Source organism: Mixophyes fleayi, chromosome 4, assembly GCF_038048845.1.
Source record: "Mixophyes fleayi isolate aMixFle1 chromosome 4, aMixFle1.hap1, whole genome shotgun sequence".
In the NCBI taxonomy this organism is placed as follows: Eukaryota; Metazoa; Chordata; class Amphibia; order Anura; family Limnodynastidae; genus Mixophyes; species Mixophyes fleayi.
This window is the reverse complement of record NC_134405.1, coordinates 260,940,805-260,964,724: the sequence shown is the minus strand read 5'-3', so window position 1 is coordinate 260,964,724 and position 23,920 is coordinate 260,940,805. Positions and strand designations below refer to the sequence as shown.

The 23,920-nt window shown below is 39.2% G+C and overlaps 1 protein-coding gene across 6 annotated transcripts in view; it reads left to right on the top strand.

Annotated features, from left to right (window-relative positions):
• Positions 1-23,920, top strand: part of ARHGAP26 (Rho GTPase activating protein 26) — a 453,586-nt gene that overhangs the window by 342,611 nt on the left and 87,055 nt on the right. For all 6 annotated transcript variants that reach the window (XM_075209689.1, XM_075209691.1, XM_075209688.1 and 3 more), the window contains exon 20: positions 3,761-3,920. In XM_075209689.1, the coding sequence (XP_075065790.1) occupies positions 3,761-3,920 (160 nt within the window). The remainder of the gene's footprint in view (positions 1-3,760; positions 3,921-23,920) is intronic.

The window sequence follows — 23,920 nt, the reverse complement described above, 5'->3', positions numbered from 1 at the left end:
ACTCTTGTTGCTCGACATTGGGCAGGAATGTGCTTTTCTCCCCAATATAGTTACATCTAGGATGTCCATCAGCTTAAATTATTTTATAAGGACGGAAGACTCATTCACCACACATATTTCAACTGCAGTGTGGTATTTAACAGTTGCAGCATGGAAAAGTTGTAAACACCATCTGCAGAGGATTGAATTAGGAGAGTGGCCAGTTCACAGAATGTAATTGCAGTCAGCCTTTACAGCCATATAGACATTTTTCTTGCTATTTGATAACCAAATGGAGACCAGGGATGGTATATCAGTCCTGAAGTTTTAATCCGTGTTGGGCATATGCAAACTAATAGTAAATATGTTGTCCTCCCTCCATTGATCCCTTTTCTTTATCTAGCTACTTATTTATTACTTTTTCTGCCCAATGTTGACCACTTTCCTTTTCTCTTTTATTTCTACTCTTTTACTTACTCTCTCTTTTTGCACATGAAGTCATAAAAACGGCAAGCCTCCCTTAAAGCTCCTTCTTCAACCCTACCATTTCACTTAAATAACTCCATTCTGCACAATGAAATGTTGGTTAAGCCTCACTTGGCAAGAAACGCTCATAATTTACCTCCCATCAGGCCCATGCATACTGAATACTTCATCTTGGACCATGCTTACACTTACTGGTAAATACTGGTGCATTTATGCAAAGCACAAAAGAGCGTTTGCAGTGTACGTTCATAAACATAATCATAGTTGAAAGGAATATATTTAAAATTGTTTTTTACATGCATTCGGTACATCAATTACAGTAGATCTGAAATACAGAGAGAAATGAGAGCTATCTTGTTGTACTTGTCTGATTGGCTGCAACTTTTACCCGTTCATCAGATCATCCTCTCTGATCGTTGCTAAAGCCTTCCAGCAAAGATATCACAGTAGTAGAAATTACGGAATCTTTCTCCATTGAGCAAGCGGGAAAATCTCCATGGTGGTGTACCTCCATCAATGTGTTAGTGGGTGTGCAAACCCCCTCTATTTAAAAAATAAGGTGGAAAACTCCTTTTAAGAAGCCACTTTCTCTTTCTTGCACACAGTTCATAACCCCATTTTGTCTTTCAATGGGCCGTTATAATATATATTTTGTTCTATCCAATTGTACGATGCATGTGTTTAACAAATAAAAGTTTGGTCCGTCTTTCTTTAATAATCCGTTTTGTTTCTATGTATGCTAACCTTAGTAAGTATATTATCACAAAACTGCTTACATTGTCATAATGAAACTAATACAAAAGAACAACAATAACAAAAATAGTGCATTTTTAAGCAAGATTTTTTTTATGCTTCGATTTGGAAAGCTATTATACCAGTGTATAAAAATGTACCACATTTCTGAGCTTTTAAGATTACCTTTTATAAAATATATTGCTATTTTTGTAGTTTATTTAAAAAATGTTTTAGTATTTAAACATACATGCAATGTTTATATATTATGGATTTGTAACTATTCCCTTACCTGTATGCTTGATATTGCTAGTCTAATTATATCCTGATCCCGGTTTCTGTTTTTCTGCTCCTTTTCCAACCTCTAGTTTCCAATCCTCCAGATTTCTTACCATAATTCTCAAAAGCACAACTTTCCTGTTAAGGACTGCATGTTCTGTAGACAAGAGAGAAATTCTATTTCTTCAAGAACCTAAAATCCTCCACATAAGACCTTTTCAACCATGCATTAAGCTCGCCATGTCTTTTTGGTGTAGCACATGGCATATTTAGTACTTTATAAAATAATATCTTGAAGGACTTTGTCTTTAGTTTACTGGCTAATCTCATTAAATAAAATAGGACATATATCCCACTAACTTCATTTGCCAAAACTGTTTATTCCTGTTATAGAAATTCCCAACAGTTTAGCCACCCAATCCACAGTAAACTGAACCTGATTGGCCAGGATAGTAACATGTTAAGTATTTTCCTGGCAACAGTTTAACCTGTCTGCTTGTCCAGTATTGATGCCGCTACTACTAAACCTGTCCGAAATTCATTGTTCTCCCGTACTGGACTTGAACCATTATTTTCACATATCCTGATGAATATATGCTGCTCCAGAGATACTGTTCTTAAATGTAAAGAGAGGGATGTAGATATAGGCATATATATATATATATATATATATATATATATATATATATATATATAGAGATATATATAGAGATATATATAGAGATATATATATGTGTGTGTGTGTGTATGTGTGTATACAGATTATATATATATATACAAGTTAACCCGTGCATGATACTCATGCATTCTAGTCAAATCAAGCTACTTAAGGTGTTTAAAAGGTTCTTGTCATGCATTTGGGCCATAGCCCAGGCCTCCTCAGGGGAAGAGCGTTACTTCCCGACGTAAGCGCCCTTTTTTAACGTGGTTTTGTCCACATGTCACCACCTCATCATTCTTCATCACCTCATTCTTCATTTTCATCGCCACATCTATCCAGATGTCTATCCAGACACAGGGATCTCTCTCAGCGGTCCTGAGTATCACACTCCTCTCACTCTGTCACCCCCGGCAACCACCAACCACTCCCCACTGTCACCCCCGGCAACCACCAACCACTCCCAACTGTCACTTCTCCTTCAAGAAATATATATATATTTTTTTTAAATCTTTATAAACCCTTTTAACAATTAACAAATTAAATTAACAAATTAAAAACATCTTAGTATACCAAATTTCAGCCCTTTCTGAATTTTTTTCCCCACACACACTAAGGGCTAGATTTACTAAGCTGCGGGTTTGAAAAAGTGGGGATGTTGCCTATAGCAACCAATCAGATTCTAGCTGTCATTTTGTAGAAGGTACTAAATAAATGAAAGCTAGAATCTGATTGGTTGCTATAGGCAACATCCCCACTTTTTCAAACCCGCAGCTTAGTAAATCTAGCCCCAAGAATTTAGTAGGTCAGTGTATAACTCCGCCCAGCAGGTGGCGCTGCAGCTTGGTTTTCTTTTTTCCACACACACACACAGACAGACTAACACACGCCACTAAGCATTTATATTATAGATAATTTGTACACTGTAAATTTAAGGCCTACCAACCATCCACTTAACCTCTCATCTCTTCGGTTCTCCCCTTTGCCTCACTGGCTCCCTTCTGTGCCTGATTCTGTCCACCCTCCCTTAGGATGTAAGCTCGTATGAGCAGGGCCCTCTTTCCTCCTGTCTCCATACCTGTTCTTCCACTCCGTCTCTACTGTATTTGCCTGCCCGGAGTTTACGAAGTATTGGTATTTTATGTTTATTGTTCTGTACTGTTTTGCCCTGTATGGTCTACTGTTTGTACTGTGTACGGCGCTGCAGAAACCATGTGGCGCCTTACAAATAAACGATAATAATAATAGATAATTTGTACACTGCAAATTTACTAGCATGTCCTTCTTTGCCCACTTAAAATGTTGGGCTATAGTATTTGGTATGTAAAGGTTTTTATAAGAGTAAAAAGTGTCATAAAACGGTTCTGTAGCCCAGATAGTATATAAGCAATCAGTTGTTGATACAAGTTTAAAGTATTTATAAATTGCATGGGTTAAGATAGAACTATTTGTATTTTCTAACCAGTGTATAACTAGAAATTGTTTAGCTAGTCCATTTTGTATGAAATAAAATAGATGAATGACTTGCACTATATATGTGATAGCGTCTAATAATAGTGACGATCTTGGTATACCGTTTTGAGATACACTAATAATTATTCCTTTATATGTTTGGTTTGTTTTCAGAAGAGAAGAGGAACAGTGTAAATTCAAGTGCAGAATCCGTCAGTTCATCCAATGCAAACAGCTCACTGAGCTCCAGCTGTGTTCAACGCTCCAACATGAATAATCTCAATTCCAGTGATCCCGACTTGGAAGTAATTAAAATGAGCAGGCCAAATTCCCTGTAAGTACTGTGCATGTACTGGCACAATTAGCCTTGCACAGCAGTGGTATAATGTTAAAATAGTGCAAATACATTGTGTGTCTAATACTTATACACAGACCACATGTAATTACAGCTACCAGCATTTAGATTCTAGTGTAGTAGAAAGTTTAATACTTTATATGTTTACATTTCTTTATTTTTTTGAGACACTGATCATTTTGCACAAATCATCATGTTAGCGATGCCATCAAGTGTATACTATATTTGAAATGTTTGTCACACTTAAATTTTCCCTTTGTGCATTGAAAAGCATAACAATTTCTCTTACAAATTATATCTTGTGTTGGCATAAGCTTTAAAACTTTCTTTTACATAACTTAGATTTTTTGTTTGAAATATTATTAAAATAAAGTGTATGAGTGTGTAGGAGAAGGATTGATTATCAAATGCAGACCATACATGACAATCAATATTACGATAATGGCAATATTTATTGTAATACGATCTCCAGATGGGTTAACCTTCTCCAGAATTGTAGACATATACCCTGTTGTTTAATCCTTTCCTTTCTCCATCTATTCCAGAATTCTGGATCCCCTGTTACGTTTTTGATGTTTATCTAGAGTTTCCACAATGCAGTTATTATTTAGTCTATTAATTATAGTCAATAGAAAGACAGTCTTCCTATTGGCAGTACAGAGGCAGTGAGCAGAATTTGGCTGAATAGATAGCATACTGGTCCAAGCCAGACGTCTGGTAACATGTAGTAGAGCAAATTTAGATTCCGGGAGCTGTGAGAGTGTCCCCAGGGAACACGTATTGCAGAGGAGACCATATAGCCCTTGTATAACCATTTCTAAACAGATTCAATATGGTTTATACATTTGGGCATTTACCCTGTGATGCTACACACAAGCTCTGCTAACAGTGCTTCGATCAATCCATCTGGAAGTCGCTTTCCCAGTACAGCATTTGGTGATTTTTTTTCCTTGTCATAAGTAATAGGGTCCTCCAGTCAATCTGTGTTTTATATCCCTTATCCCTCTGCAAAGAACTGAGATCAGTGGAGGAAGTACAACTGACATCCAATGACTAATAAATTGCTGGATAGTCAGGTATTTCTACAAATCTGATTGAGAGAGAGGGAAAATCTGAGACTGAGGTGAGCAAAACTTGCCAAAGAAGAACATATGTATACATTATTCCATTTTATAATCCTGCTTTATGCAGTATTGGAGGCAAACTTTGGGAACATGTGATTTTATTATTTGGAGAGAAAGGTTAATGATGGAAATGTGTGTATATCTGTGTTTGATCACATCTAACTGTATAAATAAGTACACAGGTCTGGATGAGATCATCATCTTTACACATGCAATTCTCCCTAGCCATGGCACTTCATGTATTTCCCAGAATTTTAATGCTTTATTTATGTGTACAAGAAAGTTATAGACATCACTGGGTACTTGTTGAGGTTTACGTTGACAATTGTATTTCTAATTTTAAAGATTTGCTATGTTTAGGTGTGTAATGTGGGAGTCTCAGTTTTGAACGTGTTAAGCTTGCCATTTAGATATTTCAGTATAAAGATGACAGTAAATGTCATCAGCAAATAGCCATATTGTTTAATTAGTATAATAGTCCAGGATGCTCTAATAGTCTCCATCAGGGGCTGCATTTCCAAAGCAATTTTTAGGAAGGACAGGGGACACCTCAACCCATACAGTTAGTATTGGGAAGCGTTTAATGGTTAAGCCACAGTTAGAGATCTTGGCATAGGGAAGGAGTACAGGGCTAGGATCAAATCTGAATTTCCCAAGTTTTGATAAAGTAGACCAAGGCAATCAAGTGCTTTATCTGCATCTATGACATTGGTAAAGAGAGGGTTTGAGAAGATGATGCTGACAAGATTACATGTATTATTCTTAAGGTATTGTTCAGGCTTCTGTAGTTACATTAAATGCCACTGGATCAATGTGAATCAGATTTGGTATTATTCTTTACAATTTCTTTCATTCTAATCTTAGATCAATATTTAATAGGGCCATTAGTCTATAGTTTACACATGGAGTTGGGTATTTACCTTGCTTTTACATGGTGATGACCTATGCTTTTAATAATTTTGGTGGAAGCTCGGAAACTTGGAGGCAGAGATTAAATAGAAGTGGGTTTAAAAATAAAAATTGGAGTATTCATCTGGACATGGTTAAGAAAGCAACTTAGTAGCCAGTTATACTTTTATTTGGGCCTTTAGGAATATCAGATCACCATCGGAAAGTTTATTATAAGTAGATGGAATAGAGCTAAATTATTCCATTTTCTGCTGGCTATGGGGTATTTGGGTCGTCTAAATGATATAAAGTTGAGTACCCATCAGCGATTACAGTTTGATTAGACTCTGTGATACTGGAGAAACTGTGGGAGATGCTAGATCTGGCTTGAAAGCCTCACGTTGGGAATTAAGAGTTCAGCTGCTCTGTTGCCTTTAATGTAATAAGATCTCTTTCAATATGAATATATTGAGTTTGAGTAATTTGTTTTAGTTTTGAAAGTTTCTTGGTGGTCTGTTTTGTCAGTTTTCTTATGTGTCATTTCTACTACAACATTCTTTTTAGAGATATCTTAAATTTCTCCTAATTACAGCTTTAAATGTGCACCAACCCCTATAGTTTCAGGGTTGTTGAGTTGTAAAAAGGTTTTAGGGCCCCTACCGCAACTGTCATTTTCAGTATCATTTTCATTTAGCATACAAGATCTGGGAGAGCATTGTTTATCATTTTGGCCCAAGTTTGGAAGATAGGGGCATGGTCAGACCAAATGGAATGAATCCGTTTTAGTTAACGTCTGCAGAAACAATATTACATGTGTGGATCAAGATCAACAATCTGTTTGCAACACATAGGGGCAACAGTGTCGCCGCTCCATTATATTCCGGGACATTCATTGTGTAAAGCGTAGGTAAATGTTTATCTGAGAATTCTGCGGAGGTTAATGCAATAAAATATTTTTTTTCCATTGCCACGCACCACAGAATTTATGCTATTCTATGTTTAGGTTATGTAAGCATTATGATTAACATCAAATAGGACACAAAGTTATATACTAGTCAAATAGAGCAGCATATGAGCACCTCACGCATTGTTGCATCTTTCCCTGACGTCATGAGATGCAAACTACCAGTCAAATCACCAGAGCTTGGATAAGGCTCTGGGGGAGCCAAGGACACCTAAGTCAGGGGGGTTATCATTTCAGATACATTTTAGACAAACAAAGGCTCACTCACAATTTTGTCCAAGAACACATCCATGATTAAAGAATGGTACCAAAACATCCTCCAACTTCTCCCAACCATCCAAGAACAGTTTGGTGACGAACAATGCCTTTTCCAGCATGATGGAGTGCCATGCCATAAGGCAAAAGTGATAACTAAGTGGCTCAGGGATCAAAACATTGACATTTTTGGTCAATGGCCAGGAAACTCCCCAATCCCATTGAGAAGTTGGGGTCAATCCTCAAGAGGCGGGTGGAGAAACAAAAATCCACAATTTCTGACAAACTCCAAGCATTGATTAGGCAAGAATGGGCGGCCATCAGTCAGTATGTGACCCAGAAGTTGATTGACAGCCTGCCTGGGCGAATTGCAGAGATCTTCAAAAAGAACGGTTAACACTGCAAATATTGACTCTTTGCATAATCTTAATATAATTGCAATAAAAGCCTTTGACAATTATTAAATGCATGTAATTCTACTTCAGTATACCATAGCAACATCTTACAAAAAGGTCAAAAAACACTGAAGCAGCAAGAGGTCGTTACCTGTTGTCCTGTCTTGTTAGAGAGATAGGATACCTCTTAACAATGTAGACAGCAAGTTTGAGGAAATCACATTTTGTTGGGAAAGTTAAATTGTGTTAAATGACAGATAGACAAACTATTTGCATAAATAATGCAACCAGCAATTAATTTAGGAATTAGATATACATTTTCTTAAAATTGTGTTAACTCCATGTCTAGATTAATATGACATCCTGATGTTATATCATCTGATGTGATATCAGACGTTTCGGCGCCTGGTCTGATCATTCAGCTGAGCTACCCCCTGCAACATGTGTATAAAAGGAGCTCTGTCTTACCACGTATCATTTTCCATCTGAACTTCTGTATGGTCACCAGTACCACAAACTGGTGTGTAAAAGTCTTTTTCAGGACTCATGAGCAATAAACCACCACAGCATGAAGATTCTGCCTGCGACTATTACCTACTGTATCCTGTGACTAACAGATAAGAGTTTACACTCTTATCTGTTCCACGGCTGTACTGTGTTGAACCCAGTGTTGCTGTGTCAATGCTCTGCCCGCTACCCAGCAGTCCGGATTCATAGTAAGCGGTCAAGAGTTGCTAGCCAGCCTACAGCAAAGAGGCATTACAGCAGCTATACCAGTTGTTTTGGGTCTCTCAAAGGAGCCCGTGGTGGAAGCCGGATTCTCCTACAACTTTGAAAGCCAACACAGTTGGCATTCGCAGTCGGCGAGTGTCTGGTGGCAAGGTGATACCAGTAGGAGCAGTCAGTAACAGTCTGTTACTTACGGTGGGAAGGAAATTAACATAAACTGCAGGAAGAATATACCTCCATTCCTCATTTCCCCGTATAGACCAGGTGCCGATGTAAGCCCATCCGGTCATCAGCACAGTATATTGTCGTACCCCATTCAGCAACAGGCAGCCTCAGGATTGGCTGTCTGTTGCTTTTCACTGTACTTCAATCATGCCCCCGTGCCGGGTGGCAAAAGACAATAAGAAAAAAGATTTAAAAAAAAAAAAAAAAGTGATACTGCAGCCTCGTTAGGCTACCGGGAAACTTCCTAGTAAGGCCTATGCCCAATCTGCCCCTAGATCCAGTACATGCTCCTTGTGGCTCAACCCAAATCTCTCATTTTTATTAAGGAAAAAGCTGCTGCTTTGCAGATATGCCATGCATATATATCAGCAGTACTATGTTAAAGATTATTAGAGGGGGCGTGCTGTACGCCTCCTATAACAGAGATCGTTACTGAACTCCATAAAACAGCTGAGTGGGCAATGTTGCCAGCATCATAGTTTCAGATTTCTGCTCTTTAAGAATTGAGCTGTGACCTTTTTTTCCACTGTGTGCAAAATTAGAAAAGAAAAAGTCGTACAAATATCAGTTCTATTCAATTCTGATAGAAATTAGTAAAAAAAAAAAAAAAAAGCATTCTTTAGGGTTTGTACTATTACTAACAGGTAGAGCAATTTATTATACACATGTCAGGCGCCATCCCGCACTGTTACCTGGTGCCGAGACAGACGCCTTCTCGATCACCGCTCCGGCTCCACAGGAGGTTCGGGCGCAACGGAGACGCTAGGCAGCAGTTCCTATCGGTGGTCAGATCAGCTGACCACCGACCTCCACTCCACCAATGGCAAGGCTGGCGCTACTACTTAAACCAGACTCTGGCATCACTAGAGTGCCAGAGTATCTAGTCTAATACCTTGTCTCTAGGCTCCCCTGTTATTACCTATATCTCCTGCCTGCATCTCCCGGATTTGACCTTTTGCCTGCTTGACTACTCTTCGGATTCTCCTTGGTTCCTGTTTGATCTCCTGGTTCTGACCCTCGGCTTCCTGACGATTCTTCTGCCTCATCCTTCTGTACTTCGTTGCCTGCACGGATTCGACCTCGGACTGTTCACTACGTTTGTTCACGTTACCTCGCTGGTAGCTACCTGGGAGAACCGCGACCGACACGTCTCAGCGGCTAAGTCCAAAACTCCTTGCGGGGTTCCCGGGTGAAGACCTTGGGCGTGGTTAGACTCCGCGCCTCCTTGCGTAGCAGCGCTAATACCAGCAGGTAAGGCCTTCCAACCACCTAGTTTGTGACAACACATAAGACAATTGAGAGGTTTTTTTCAACTAGTAGTAATTGAGAGTTGAAGCTTAGTTTGGCATGGTGTATATTGATGATATGTATATTTTAAATACATTAAGCAACAGGAATCATTAATGCAATTTTATGTTTGTGTCAATTTGTACTGGCAAATAAATGTGGAGCTGTGAATGTTAAAAGTAGCCTTTGTATGTAGGAGTTTGCATTGCATTGCTGTTGTCCACCTTTTCATGTCACAATCATATGGTTTTTACTTTGAAAGTTTTTTCCCAGTATAAATCACATGCACAATAGGTATTGTGTTTTAGTTTGTCTTCTTGTTGGTCAGAGTGATAAAGCATGCTGTACTCTTCTTTTAACACCGAGATCACATTTTTGATTCCTGTTACCACGTGCTGCTTCTAAAGAAGGCAATGTTCTCTAAGCTAGTTAGACAGGTTTTACTTCCCAGTTATTTAGGTGCTCTGTCGGGCACCGTCTCCGCACTGTCAATAAGTGCTGGAGGTGGCTGCTTGACTTGCCACAAAATCTGGGTTCACGTTAGGAGTTACGCTGCGTGCGCATACGCAGAGAGACTTTGCATCCAGTTGGTAGGCAACGGGATGCCTCGCGTCAGCGGTCGGCGTCTCTGACCGCCGGCTTCCCGGCACCAATTAGGATCTTAGAGGATCTATTTAAAGCTGCCTCTGGCACCACTAGGGTTCCAGAAACTCAGGCTATGGCTGACTATATTTACAAAAACCTTGAATGTGGTTTTATCTGTAACTCTAATTCCCCCGCTGGTGCTAGATTCTTTTTTGTTAAGAAGACGGATCTCTCAGGCCTTGTATTGATCGCTCTAAATTGAACACCATTACTATTAAGAATCACTATTCCAGTGATGGCTAACCTGTTAAACTCCAGGTGTTGTGAAACTACAAGCCCCAGCATGCTTTGCCAGTAGATAACTAGCAAAGCATGCTGGGACTTGTAGTTTCACAACACCTGGAGTGTCACAGGTTAGCCATCACTGCACTATTCCCTTCCTCTTATAACAGAGCTTATTAGACCTCAGGGGAGCCTACAACTTGATTCAGATTCGCCCAGACGACGAATGGAAGACCGCTTTCAATACCAGGGATGGGCACTGCGAGTACCTTGTCATGCCCTTTGTACTCTGCAATGCCCCAGCTGTCTTCCAGGAATTTATTAATGAAATCTTTCGAGACTTGTTATATTCATCAGTGGTTGTCCACCTTGACGACATCTTGATCTTTTCTCAAGACCTTTCCTCACATTGTAAATGTGGAGGCAGTCCTTTCCCGTCTCAGAGAGAACCACCTGTATTGTAAGTTGGAAAAATGCCAGTTTGAGCAATCACAAGTACATTTCCTTGGATACTTAATTTCTGGTGTGGGGTTGCAGATGGAACCCATGAAAGAGAGGGCTATTCTTGATTGGCCTCAACCCTCGGGCCTTAAAGCCACTCAATGTTTCATCGGACTCTGCAATCATTGCCGACAGTTAATCAAGAACTTTTCCTCCTTAATCGCACCAATCACTTCTCTCGCCCGAAAGGAAGGACATGCTAAAAACTGGCCTCAAGAAGCAATTTTTGCCTTTAAAATCCTGAATTAAGTTTTTCGAGATGCTCCTATTCTGTGACAACCGGTTCAGCTTCATCCATTTTTTCTTGAAGGTGACGCTTCCTCTGTAGATGTGGGGGTGGAGGGAGGGGGGTGCTGCCAGGTGCTGTCTTCACACTGTCACTAAGTGCCGGAGACAGCCACCTGACTCGCCCCGAACTCTGCGTCCTCTTGCCTTTTACCAGGACGCTTCCAGGGTCACGCTGCGCGCATGCATGCGTTGGGAGGCTTCCCGACCTGTTGCCTGGGAACGGGACGTCTCACCTGTCGGCGGTCAGTCACCATTTAGGATCTTAGAGGATCTATTTAATGCTGCCTCTGATACCACTAGGGTGCCAGAGTATTAGGTCCACCCAGCACCTTGTTGTTCCAGATAATGCAACCTCCTGCAGCGAAGCCCAAACTCCCTTGCGGGGGTCCTTGGTGAACACCGGGGGTGCATTAGACTCCGCGCCTCCCTTCTCAGCAGCGCAGATACCAGCTAGTAGCTATCCCACAGCTTGTGACAGGTGCCATCTATATTTCATTGAGAAAAGGTAAACTGAATTTTCGCATAAAATATTTCCCGTGGCAGGTCTTTAATTGTTTTATTTTAGAGCTTTTCACATATAATATCTAAAATTGTGTGAGACATCTATGTAAAAACTGTAAGCGTTACATATGTGAAAACTCACATCATAAATGCCGCTTTGCGGCATCATGTGCAAATTCAGGTGATCTTAATTAGAGATATTCACTGACCACCCTGTTTTGGTTTTGGCTATGAATTTTTTTTTTTTGCAAAAATTGCTTATATCACATAATATGGCTCTTTTTATGTTCCTACATTATTATTAACCTCAATAACATTAATTTCCATTCAAGTTCGACCACCTCACAGGTCACAATATTATTTTCATCCAGTTTAGACCAAAGACTGCAGCGAGCTGGCTGGTTACTAAGCAACAGAGCAATGGCACAAACACATGGCAGTTTATTAAACATCTTTGAAACATTGCTACACAGCAGTGGCAAAAAAGAAAAGTGGTGCAATATATAATTCTCCTTTAGCCCTCCCACCCAACCTTATATTGGATTGCCATAATATTATTGATGGGCAGCACACTAGACAAGGTCATAAAGTCGACAATATAATGACATTGACAGTATTATTAGGGCAACAATTAAAATGTAGATGGTATTTATTAGGTTGACAATTCAACTGTAGACGATATTATCCCTAACTTTAAACCTGCCCTTAAACCTATCTCTAGACCAGTACCTAGACCTGTCCTTAGCCAATATCCCTAGCCTTATAATTATACTGTCCACCATGTGAATTTACAACCTAATAATTCTGTTGACACTTGAATTGTCGACTGTTACCCAAGCTCATAGACCAAGGTCAAAATGTATAACAGTGCAAGATGGAATTGTCCTTCGACCCACCCACCCATATGTTAAAAAGAACATGTACAGTTAATCAAAGCAATTCAGAGACTGCAACTTTTGTGGCTAAAGTGCTTGGTTTGTTTGGGCACCCACAAAACAAGCTTAGGGCAGCTAAGCTAACAGTGCTGTCAATGAACTCTACAGTAGCAACATGTTGCTGTCTTCATCCTCACCCTCATCAGTGTTTACATCATTGTGACTGGATCACTTATAAATAACTTATGGTACAAATTTATTTAAAGGAAATAGCGCAGGGCGCTTATTTATATAATTGCCAATGCACTTATTTTTGATATTGTGTATAGTTTGATATAGGAAATATTTATTTATGAGACCAGGGGAGAAAATTAGTTTTTTTTCTGTTTTAACCTTGCCAAAGGAAATGCCTTATTTCTGATGTATATATCTGATACAATGAGCCCTTGTTTAGAAAGTCTTGTGTATTGTGATGTGGGGAAAGGACTTGTTTGGGGTTTGTACCTTTCTTTGGGAATGTGTATTCTGAGACTGTCTGAAGAAAGTATTCATGTCAATTAGACCTTTTGACTTGCTAGTAATTCTCTTAACTCTGCAATAAGATGCAGGAAATCAAAGCAAGGTTTTTAATTTATCACAAATAAGTGTAAATATTGTTAGCTTTGCAATGCGTGTAAATCTATGTTTTGGTAAACAGGTTACATCCTGATTCTAAAAATAGCCTGTGTTCAAATATGCATAAAAAGCAGTCATGTACACTGAAATGTATCATTCTGATGTTCCATCTGACCTGATCACCTGGTACCTTCAACCAGTGCGAGAGCAAATAAACATCACTTGCTTCAAAGACCTGCTTGAAAACATCTTCAACATTGCTGTATTCCTATGATTTACAGATTAGACCCTAAATCTAATCCGTCCTCCGGCTGTTTGAGGTTTGGACCCAAATCTCCAGTACCAATGCTCTGCTGCTACTCAGCAGCTGGCCAGTGTGATAGGCCAGGGGGATCCATCCACAGCACCCTGATCCATATTAAGCGGTCAGGGGTACCAGCCCAAGTGTACCAGCACAGGAGTACACTAGCAGCGACAGTTACCCAGAAGGAACGTGGTTCTGGACACCATAAAGAAGCCCAGTGGTGGCAGCAGGCTCCTTCTAATGCGGCAGGAGGGGCGTATTTGGAATAACAAAAGCAAAGTATGCCCAGCCGGTTTGCAGCAACAATAGACAGGGTGGCATAGGCGGTCCATCCTGTCACAATCATCCTCACACAATATTAATTAATAATTAATATTCATTCCCGCTGGAATCCACCATTACAGAAATCTCTGCACTTTGATGTAATAGCTGATAAAGGAATTTGTAGTTCATTTTGTTGAACTTCATGTTTTCCACATTTTTAGGAAGTATCCTCTTGCGCCCATCGCTGACAAAGTTCCCAGCTCTGCTGGAGGGTGGGCAGCTTAGGTATTGCAAAGCGAGTTTGTACATGGGTCTCAAAATTGCCTTTTTCTTCTCTCAGTATGTAAAGGGACTGTTGGACGTGTCTATTTGTATGCTGTCATTAAAATAATCTTCCACCATTGTTTGTATGTTGATAGTAGGATCAGGTGGAGTTACGGCACAGGTGTCACGATTTTTGGGCAATTCTTTTAGACCAGACCAAATATCAAAATGTTGTGCTAAATCATGTGCATCACCACTGGGTCTCTTGGGAAAGCCAAGTTTTTTCCTAGCAGCAGTTGCCTGAGAAACTGAAGGAGACTATGTCCTGTTATGTACCACTTGAGCTGTCAACTTGTTCATTGCAAGAGCTCATTGCATCTTTTGAGATCTGGGTCGGTTGGAAATAAAGAGAAGACATAGTTCCTAAATCTAGGATCCAACACGGTCGCCAAAATGTAGTGATCTGATTTCAAGATGTTGATAACCATTGGATCTTGGCGACGTGAACAAAGTACTTTATCTAAAAGAATGATCTACTTAGCGGAATTGCTCCTCCTTTAAATTCCCGAGCTGCTTTTCCAACATTTCTAATTACGGGAATCACTTGACTCAAGCTAACAGTGTCTGAACTCACTTCGCAGGTGACTACTTCGAATGGTTTCAGTACCTTGCACAACACGGAAAGTATTCTCCACTTTGTTAGACTAAAGTACATTCCCCCTCCTTTTCCAATATCATGGCTTGTTGAGTAAGCGTGGATGACTTTTTGCTGTTCCTCCATCCTCTGAAGCATATAAAGGGTGGACTTTCAACTTGTTACCACCTCTTGCTTCAGTTAATGGCAGGGAAAATTCAATTCTTTTTGCAGCTGCTGCAATCTCCTACATGCTGTTGCTGAATGCCGACAATGTCCCGAAATTTTTTGGGCCAGAGACATCATCTCCTGTACGTTCCTGTCATTTTTTAAAAAGCTCTGTACCACCAAGTTGATTGTGTGAGCATAACAGAAAGTGATTGAATACACCCAGCTGTAATGCTCTCACTATATTTGTGGCTTTATCAGCAATCAAATATCCTAAGGAGAGTCCAAGCGGGATAAGCCATGTTGCAATGACATCCATTAGTTTTTCTAACAGGTTGAAAGTATGCCTCTTAGTGAAGCCGGTGATACACAGAGTAGCCTGGCTCTGAAAGAGCTGGTGGTGTTTGTTAGATACTGCTGCTGTTCCTGCTGCTGATGTTGATTTACCAACCCAGTGAATGTCACAACCATAAAATCTTTTGTTTGCCCCGTTCTACTTGTCCACATATCTGTAGTTGTGTACCGTGGGTAGAATGTATTTTAATACACAATAATTAAGGTTTTTCTAACCTGCTGGTAAAGATGAGGAATTGCTTGTCTAGTAAAATTGTGTTGAAATGGAATTTGGTAATGGGGACACAGGACCTCAATTAACTTTCTAAAACATACTGCATTTATGTTGGTTATTAGACTTAGACCTAATACTAACATAGTCGCCATGGTGCCTCTGATCCACTGGTCGACTGGGTGACAGCTGTCATACTTGCTTCCTCTGGCAAACGATTGTTTAACAGTCAAATGGTTTTTTTAAACTACTATTAGTCTTCTTTTTGGTCTGCTTCTGGGATGAAGATCCATCCTCAGCACCAGAAGCGGGCCTAACTCTCAAGGATTCTTCTGAGGAATCCTGATTAAGGGATGAGTCATCTAGCCTTAGCGACTTGGATACAGGACTAACTCCGATCACTAGAGAGGATATTGATGATGAAGGTGTTGGCGTTGTAGATTGCAGGTGCTGGGATCTAGCTGAGAGAATGGAACTAGCTGATGCTGGACTGCTTGTTATTTTTTTAGCATAACTTTCAGATTTTACCAAAAGCTTGCTGTGAACTCTCTCCAAATGGTGTAACATGGATGAGGTTCCTAGAAGGTTAACGTCCCTACCTCTACTGACTGTGGCTTTACAAATGGCTAGACAGCTATTGTCAGGATTTGGGTAATTCTAATTCCACACATAAGAGGTAGATTTTCTGGTCTTATGCCCTGGCATGTCAATGGTCTTCTTATTATCGCTGTTAAGAACTGCTTCCACTGGTGCATGACTTACACAAACATCCTCATCAACATCCTCATTCGTGCCGTCGCTACACAAATATCCACCTCATACTGTTGCAAATCCAAAGTGGCATCGTCCATTTCTATATCTCCAGTTATACTTGTGCTGTTCATCCACGCATATGTAGAAATGGTGAAAGGAGGCTTCTTCATGAGTACAGTATCAGAAAGGTCAGGCTCACACATAGCACTCGTGGATAGACTCTCCTCAGGGATTTGTGACTTTTCCAAGCAAGCTCTTTTGTCGGCTGATCATGATCTTTGAACACACACAATTTGTCCAAATATTTGAAAAATGTTTAAACTCTTTCCACGAATGACAAATTTATGCAGCTGAGTAGAGTACACACCGCCAGTCAGTGATTTTTGGAAACAACACTGTCAACTACACTCACTAGGGGCCAAATACTTGATAGCTTATTTGTACACTGAAATTCAAAGTTGATATTTGTGTGCTACATGAAAAAACAGTCAGTATTTAACTTGTGCAAACCAGAAAACTAATTTTCACTCCTTGCATTGTAACATGATTTTGTCCAGGAGACTTAAATAAGAAACTTGTTAATTTAAGTTCCTTAATGAATCAGGCCCTAGATCAGCATGCAATTTGAATAAAATATATGCTTTCTTTCAGCAAATGACAGCTGAGTAGAGTACACCCCACCAGTCAGTGTTTTTGTGAATAGCGCTGTCATATAGTATACACACACACTACAGTGTGCAATTTGAATACAATATATGATTTTTTAAGCAAATGGCAACTGAGTAGAGTACACACTGCCAGGCATTGATTTAGGTGTTGTGGGGCAGAATAGAATAAGATTTGTGACTGGAGAGTGACAAAAATGATGCTAACTTTCCTGTGTCTGTGTGAGTAATGGCGCCGGATCTCCTGGGGATTACTTTTGTAATCCAAAACCCGCAAGATCTGACAACGCGACAATGACGTTTCGCCTCGTAGTCCGATCCGAGGAAGCAGGAGAGTACCGAGCCATCTCGGCTTGGTACTCGGATGTGCTAAATTCCAGGGGGCTACGTTTTCTAAAAACCGAGCCTGCGCATCGCTAATCTTAATGTTAATACTATGGATTTGTGGGAAATAATGGTGGCATCTACAGGGCTACAAAAGATTGTATTTTCCAGTGAGTAGGGCAGATTGGACATCCCTTGATAAGTGTCGATTGGCGAATCAATAGGCCTCGTTTTGCACTTAAGAGGAAAAACAAGTCTTCGCAGGATGGATTTATTTAAATTAGCTGCTGGGGTTAGAGAAAACACATTTAGGTAGCAATTCCATATTTTGCTGGTGACTGTGCCTTTTTTTCACAGCAGATGGAATTGTGTTGTCAAACTGCTCAAAACTTGCATTTTGATAAGGCACATTGTGCACATTCCAAGGTGCACTTTGAGAAATATAATAGAAACATTAACACCACCAAAGTGACACATGTAATAAAGACAGTCATGATGAATAAAGACTAAAACAAGTATGATGGGGTGGTCCAAAAGTTGAATTAGGCTGGGAAGTGACATTTTCACTCTCTCCATCATGTACATTTTCAGGTTCATTCACAACCCCACAAATTTAGATATGGACTGATTTCGCAGACAAGCATTTGCGCATGTAAAGAATCCTTGTGGATTGGTACTTTTTGGGGTTCGCTAGTGAACCTTTTTGACATAAACATGTGTCCTGGTTGGGATCTACTCAGTCATTCTTTAAGAATGTGGCACAATTTCTATATGAAATACAGAATATTTAATTTATTAAATAAACTGCTGAACCTTTAATATTAGATACCCTAACTGCTATAGGGATGTTATGGAGAACTTTAAGCTATAAGATACTGTAAGTGTGCTTTGAATAATGTGTTTATTGTCTAGAAGAACATCTCACTTCTAGAGAAGTGAAATCTACATAGCTAGGTATCTGTACTTAGTCTTTAATTGCTAACTTCAATTATCTCTCCTCCATGATCAAGTAGCAATGTAATTGTAGACCTGCTCCCATGGCGAAATGCTGAGATCACGTTCTTGTGCCTCATTGGTTGGACAAAATGAATTCATGGTGAGTTTGGACGTTGAAGTCCACATACCGCCCAATTCATTAGTAAGCAGGTGGTTTGCTGTACAAAGACTCACTCTCCCAAAAATCCAGGAGAACTACCCAAAATGTAATGAATCTCCTGGACAAACGGAGAGAGTAGGCAAGTATGAGTTAGTCTTAAAGCCTAAGATAATGCATACTACATATTGAGAGGTGAACCTCATTTGTACGCTACTGCACAGATATTCTACCGAACCAATTCCCATGATCTGTCAGAAATCCAGTGGATTGGGCAGAAGTGGAAGAGTGAATAAAGACTATGTATACATACCTAGATAGACTCTGAAACACAGATTGGTCTCAAAAACACGCATAAACACACAAAGAGGGTGCGCACCCTGAGTTTGTATATGGAATCTCACATATGTAAGTTTAACGAAATACATATACAGAACCAATGTTTTTTCAAAGTGTCCATTACAAATGCAAAGTATTGATCACGTGAGAAATGAGGACCCCTCCTTTCATTTTGTTAGCATGCACTATCCTCAAAGAAAAGCAGGCCAAAGAGATATGGAGACAAATGGATAACTTTGAAGTATCACTTGACAGAATAGATTTAAGATGATAGGTTTAAACTGCCCAGTCTTTGATCCAAAAATCAGATGAAACTTGGCAGATTAGTTTACAGCAAATTGAACTCAATAGGAATTTACAGCTGCTGATTGTTAACAGATGTAGGTTTGTGCAAGATCATTGACACTTCAGTTGATCAGTTAACCTAGCCATACACAACTGATTATTTGCCAGTGTCTAAAATCTAAATGAAATTATGTCTCAACACTTTGTAAGCTTATAGTTTAATTTTTTATTCTTTGTTTCAGTCAAAGCCTAAGATGTTTCAGAAAACTGGTTTAACTGTCTGGGTTATGCTTTTTACATTCTTTGATGTTTTAAGCAGGGCAGGGTGGCAATTTCCTTTATTTCCTCTAAAATGTTTGCTGGTTAATCAAAGGCGCCAAGTCTATCACAACTGTATCTTCCTGTACTCTGTTTTCACAAATAACATTCAGCCTAAAAAGGTTGTCATTTGTCTCTTTAGGTTCTGTTGTTCTGAATGTCTAATTACTGAAAGGAAAATAATGTTGGGGGTAAAAATCTCTCTGCTAAAATAATAGCTTGAAGTAAACTGATGTTTTTTTTTATAGCGCATCCCCATTACCCCTTTCTCTGAGGATCTGGACCAATTTACTTCATGGGTTATTCAGATTTTTTTTTCTTTCAAAAAATTCATCTACTGCCATAAACTGAAGACCTGCTGAAATGTGTATTGTAGGTGACCCTAACTGATATATCTATATTAGGGACAATAGAGAGTGCAGTAAGCTATGTGCTCATGTCAGTGTGCTTTAAATGATGATCTTTATACTCCAAAAGAAGGTCTAGTGAAAAGCAAACCAAAATATGTCTATGCATAAATGTACAGGGCCTGATTCATCTTCAGAAGTAATTCCCTTTTGCGTGCCTTATCTTGCATGAAATAGCTCTGCACATGCTTAGAAACTGACCTTACGCCAATGAGCGCAATTGCAATGAATTCATGTCTGAATGCAATTTATACTTGCGAGTGCCTACATCTTGAAGGGCAGCACAGGGGTTGGAGAGATGGACGACTGTAGGCAATGTACAGTCAGGGCATGCCAAGGCAGATGCGAACGATTCAAGTTCTGGTTTCTCTTAATTGCAAGCTTTTTAGCCATATCATTTGCACCAGCTACAGGGCAGGTGTAATTGTCAACTGATAATCTTTGTATTAAAAACTACATGTATGCGTGCCACTAGAATGCAAAGCAAATGTGCATGCAAGGAAGATTATATACATAAACGCATGGTATGTGCAGTAGACATTAAGAACAGCCTGATTTATGTATTTAATATAAAAAAATATTTTTAATTTGCATATTTTAATTCGTGAGTATAGTATTATGAGTTGGTAATTTCTTTTATATATACATGCGACTGTATGTGTGTGTGTGTGTATATGTGTGTATGTGTGTGTATATATATATATATATATATATATATATATATATATATATATATATATATATATATATAATCTATAATCATTATTTTAGTTTTTTGCATGCGTTCTGATGGGACATTATATTGCATATGTGTATCTTGTAGTCTGTTTTGTCTGCTAACATCCAACAATTACTGTTTAGGCAGGGCATACTTATACCCAGATTCAAGTTAATATGCATCTTGAGGTCAAGTTCCGTGCCAATTTTAAAAAAACAACTTGTGTGCCCCTTGCGGTCAAAGATGAATATGACCCACAATGTCAGACTTTTTTTTTGTCTAAAATGAACCCATTTTCATTCAATCATACTGCAACAATGCTGTTTTCTACCGAGACTGAGCTTATATATTGCTTTAATTTGTGGCTATGAAATGGCCAGATCTCCGATTGTCATTACAGACTCTCTGCAGAACTTCTTTAAAGTTTATAATTAAAAAGATTGCCTAAATAGAAGTGATAAAAGTTATTGGCATGGGACTAGTCAAGTAAAAAAAATAATGAAGTAGTTGGCAAGAAAGCCTATAAATCTATTGTTCTTTCGTGTAGCACAGGCAGGAATAAGAGTAGAGAGAGATAAACAGGTGACACATGTTTGTATGGGCAGCACAGCGTCTTATTGGTTAGCACTTCTGATGCACAGAACTGGGGTCATGAGTTTGATTGCCAAACCATGGCCTTATCTGTGTGGAGTTTGTATGTTCTTCCCGTGTTTGCGTGGGTCTCTTCCGGGTGCTCTGGTTTCCTCCCACACTCCAAAAACATACTAGTAGGTTAATTGACTGCTATCAAATTGACCCTAGAATGTGTGTCTGTGTGTGTGCACATATGTTAGGAAATTAAGACTGGAAGCTCCAATGGGGCAGGGACTGATGTGAGTGAGCTCTCTGTACAGATCTGCGGAAATGGTGGCACTATATACGGTAAATAGCTGATGATGATGTTCTTCCCATGTTTGCATGAGTTTCTTCTGGGGGGGGCTTCGGTTTTCTACCACACTCTAAAAACATACTGGTAGGTTTATTGGTTTCTGACAGGAGGAACCCTAGTCTGCATTTGTAGTAGGGAATTTAGATTGTAAGCTCCAGTGGGACAGGGACTAATGTGAGTGATTACACGTTATTTTACAGATCTGCGTAATATGATTGGCACAATATAAATAAACAAAAATAAAGCTAATATAAGCAGTATGTGTGTCTTGCACTCTAAAATCTCAGGGGAATTGGGATAAATGGATTCATTGTTCATCCAACCCAAATTTTGCTAACAACCCTTAGAAGTCTGCTTAGGATGTTGCGAGCAAGGCACCTGATTGGATGGCCAATAAAAGATAATGGCCATAACATCTGGCTTACTTGATTCTGTGTTGTGATCAAGTTATGAAGGGGCCTCATTTAAAATTGAGCTGAATATGTACGCAAAATATACATATGGATGTTTATATATACATTTTTCTATATAGGTGATGTCTAAAGCCTATAAAGGCATACAGTTAAGACGTGTTCTCATAATTGATACACAATTAAATGTGGAAACATCATTTTAGGGGGCGCATCTTTTTGCAGGTACTACAGGGCTGGTGAAACGATACGTGATCATGATGACTATCAACAGCACAATCGATCCACTTTTTAATGGCAGTTTGCTCCTCCAGCCCTGAAATCATTTGTCTTGCATCTATATTAAATCTAGTCACAGCAGTCTATTTACATTACGTAACTGACATTTCAATCTGGACTACTACAGGAAAGACGGATAAAAGGACATACTTGTGTATTTAGTTTATTTGTACTAACTCAAATGTATTAATATTTGTATGTCTTGTGCATATGACACTTCATTACATTATGTTGTGTACAGATAGGGTAATTTGACGTTCACCTTTGAGATGCACATATGCGTGCAAATATGCTTGTTTGCTTTTCTTTACATGCATCTATTTTCGCATGCTCTGACCATATGGGCCCCAATTTTTCTAACGTTCTGCAGATATGCTTCTACAACAAACACCAGAAGTGATTCTTAGGATGTAGTTGGCCACTCCATAAATGGTTCACATTTGAGACACTGAAACCCATTTAGAGGTGGACATACATCAATTTGTCTGGGAGAAGTGTTTTTGCGGGTTCTGGAGGAGGCCTGATGTAAAAATGTGTGATGGCACTAGCAGCACTATCTAGCCACTTTTGATGGGCTTTTTACCTTTTGACCCCTCCAGCTGATATTGATTACAAAATTGACCCTAGTCTATGTGTGTGTGTTAGGGAATTTAGACTGTAAGCCCCAATGGGGCAGGGACTGATGTGAGTGAGTTCTCTGTACAGCGCTGCAGAGTTAGTGGCGCTATATAAATAAATGGTGATGATGATTAGCATTGTGACTATTTTATACCTAGTCATGGCCATCTATTCACATTTATATCAATTCTATTTGAACTGTAAAGAAGATTCCCATTGGATGTTTAAGCAGTAAAATACGGATGTGGAGGTATTTATATTTCTTTATATGTAAAATGTGACTTTCACACTTGCTAGTAATATTGTCAAGTCACATCTCTATGCTACTGTTGGGAGTATGTATATACATGTGCGTGACTTGCGCAGAAATACTGAGTTGACTTATCTTGAGATACATGTGGCTCAGCATGCACGTGTGAGTTGAGGGGTTTCTTGTACAATATTTTTATTCATGCTTTTCAGAGTACCAAATGTGTCCAACCTTGAAATGAGGCCCACTGTGTAAACCAGGGGTATTTACTAATGTGGAAAAACACTTTTATTTACTGTGTTTTTAAAATTTTTTATTGTTTTTGTTGTTGAAATTGAACTACTACACAATTAGGCAAAATGTTAAAATACAATTTGTAATTTGTACGCTGGTAACAAACAATAGTTGTGCAGAAAGATTTCAAAATGAGGACTTATTGTCATGTCTCAGCCCACAATTGAACTGCACATAATTGCACATTAGGAAATGTATTAAGACGTTAATTATATATTAGATGTGCTAAAAGGAAAATCTGCAACAGTACAGTCCTGTTTCTTTGGCGTATATACACATTTACAATGGTGTGTGTGTGTGTTTGTGTGTGTGTGTGTGTATATTATGTTTTCTGCATTTAGTAAACTGGTTTATGCACTCTTGAATGACCATAATTCATTTTGAAATTGTTCTACAGTGTAATGTGTAGAAATTAGGAAAGGCAAAATACATCCAGAGACAAAGAATGTCCAATCTAAGACTTCAATTTAAATTTAATTGAGCTCTATTTTACACATTCGGCATGTATTGTCCCTACTAATATACATTCACTCTCTCCCCAACCTCTTGCTCGCTCTCTCCCCCATCTCTTGCTCACTTTGTTTT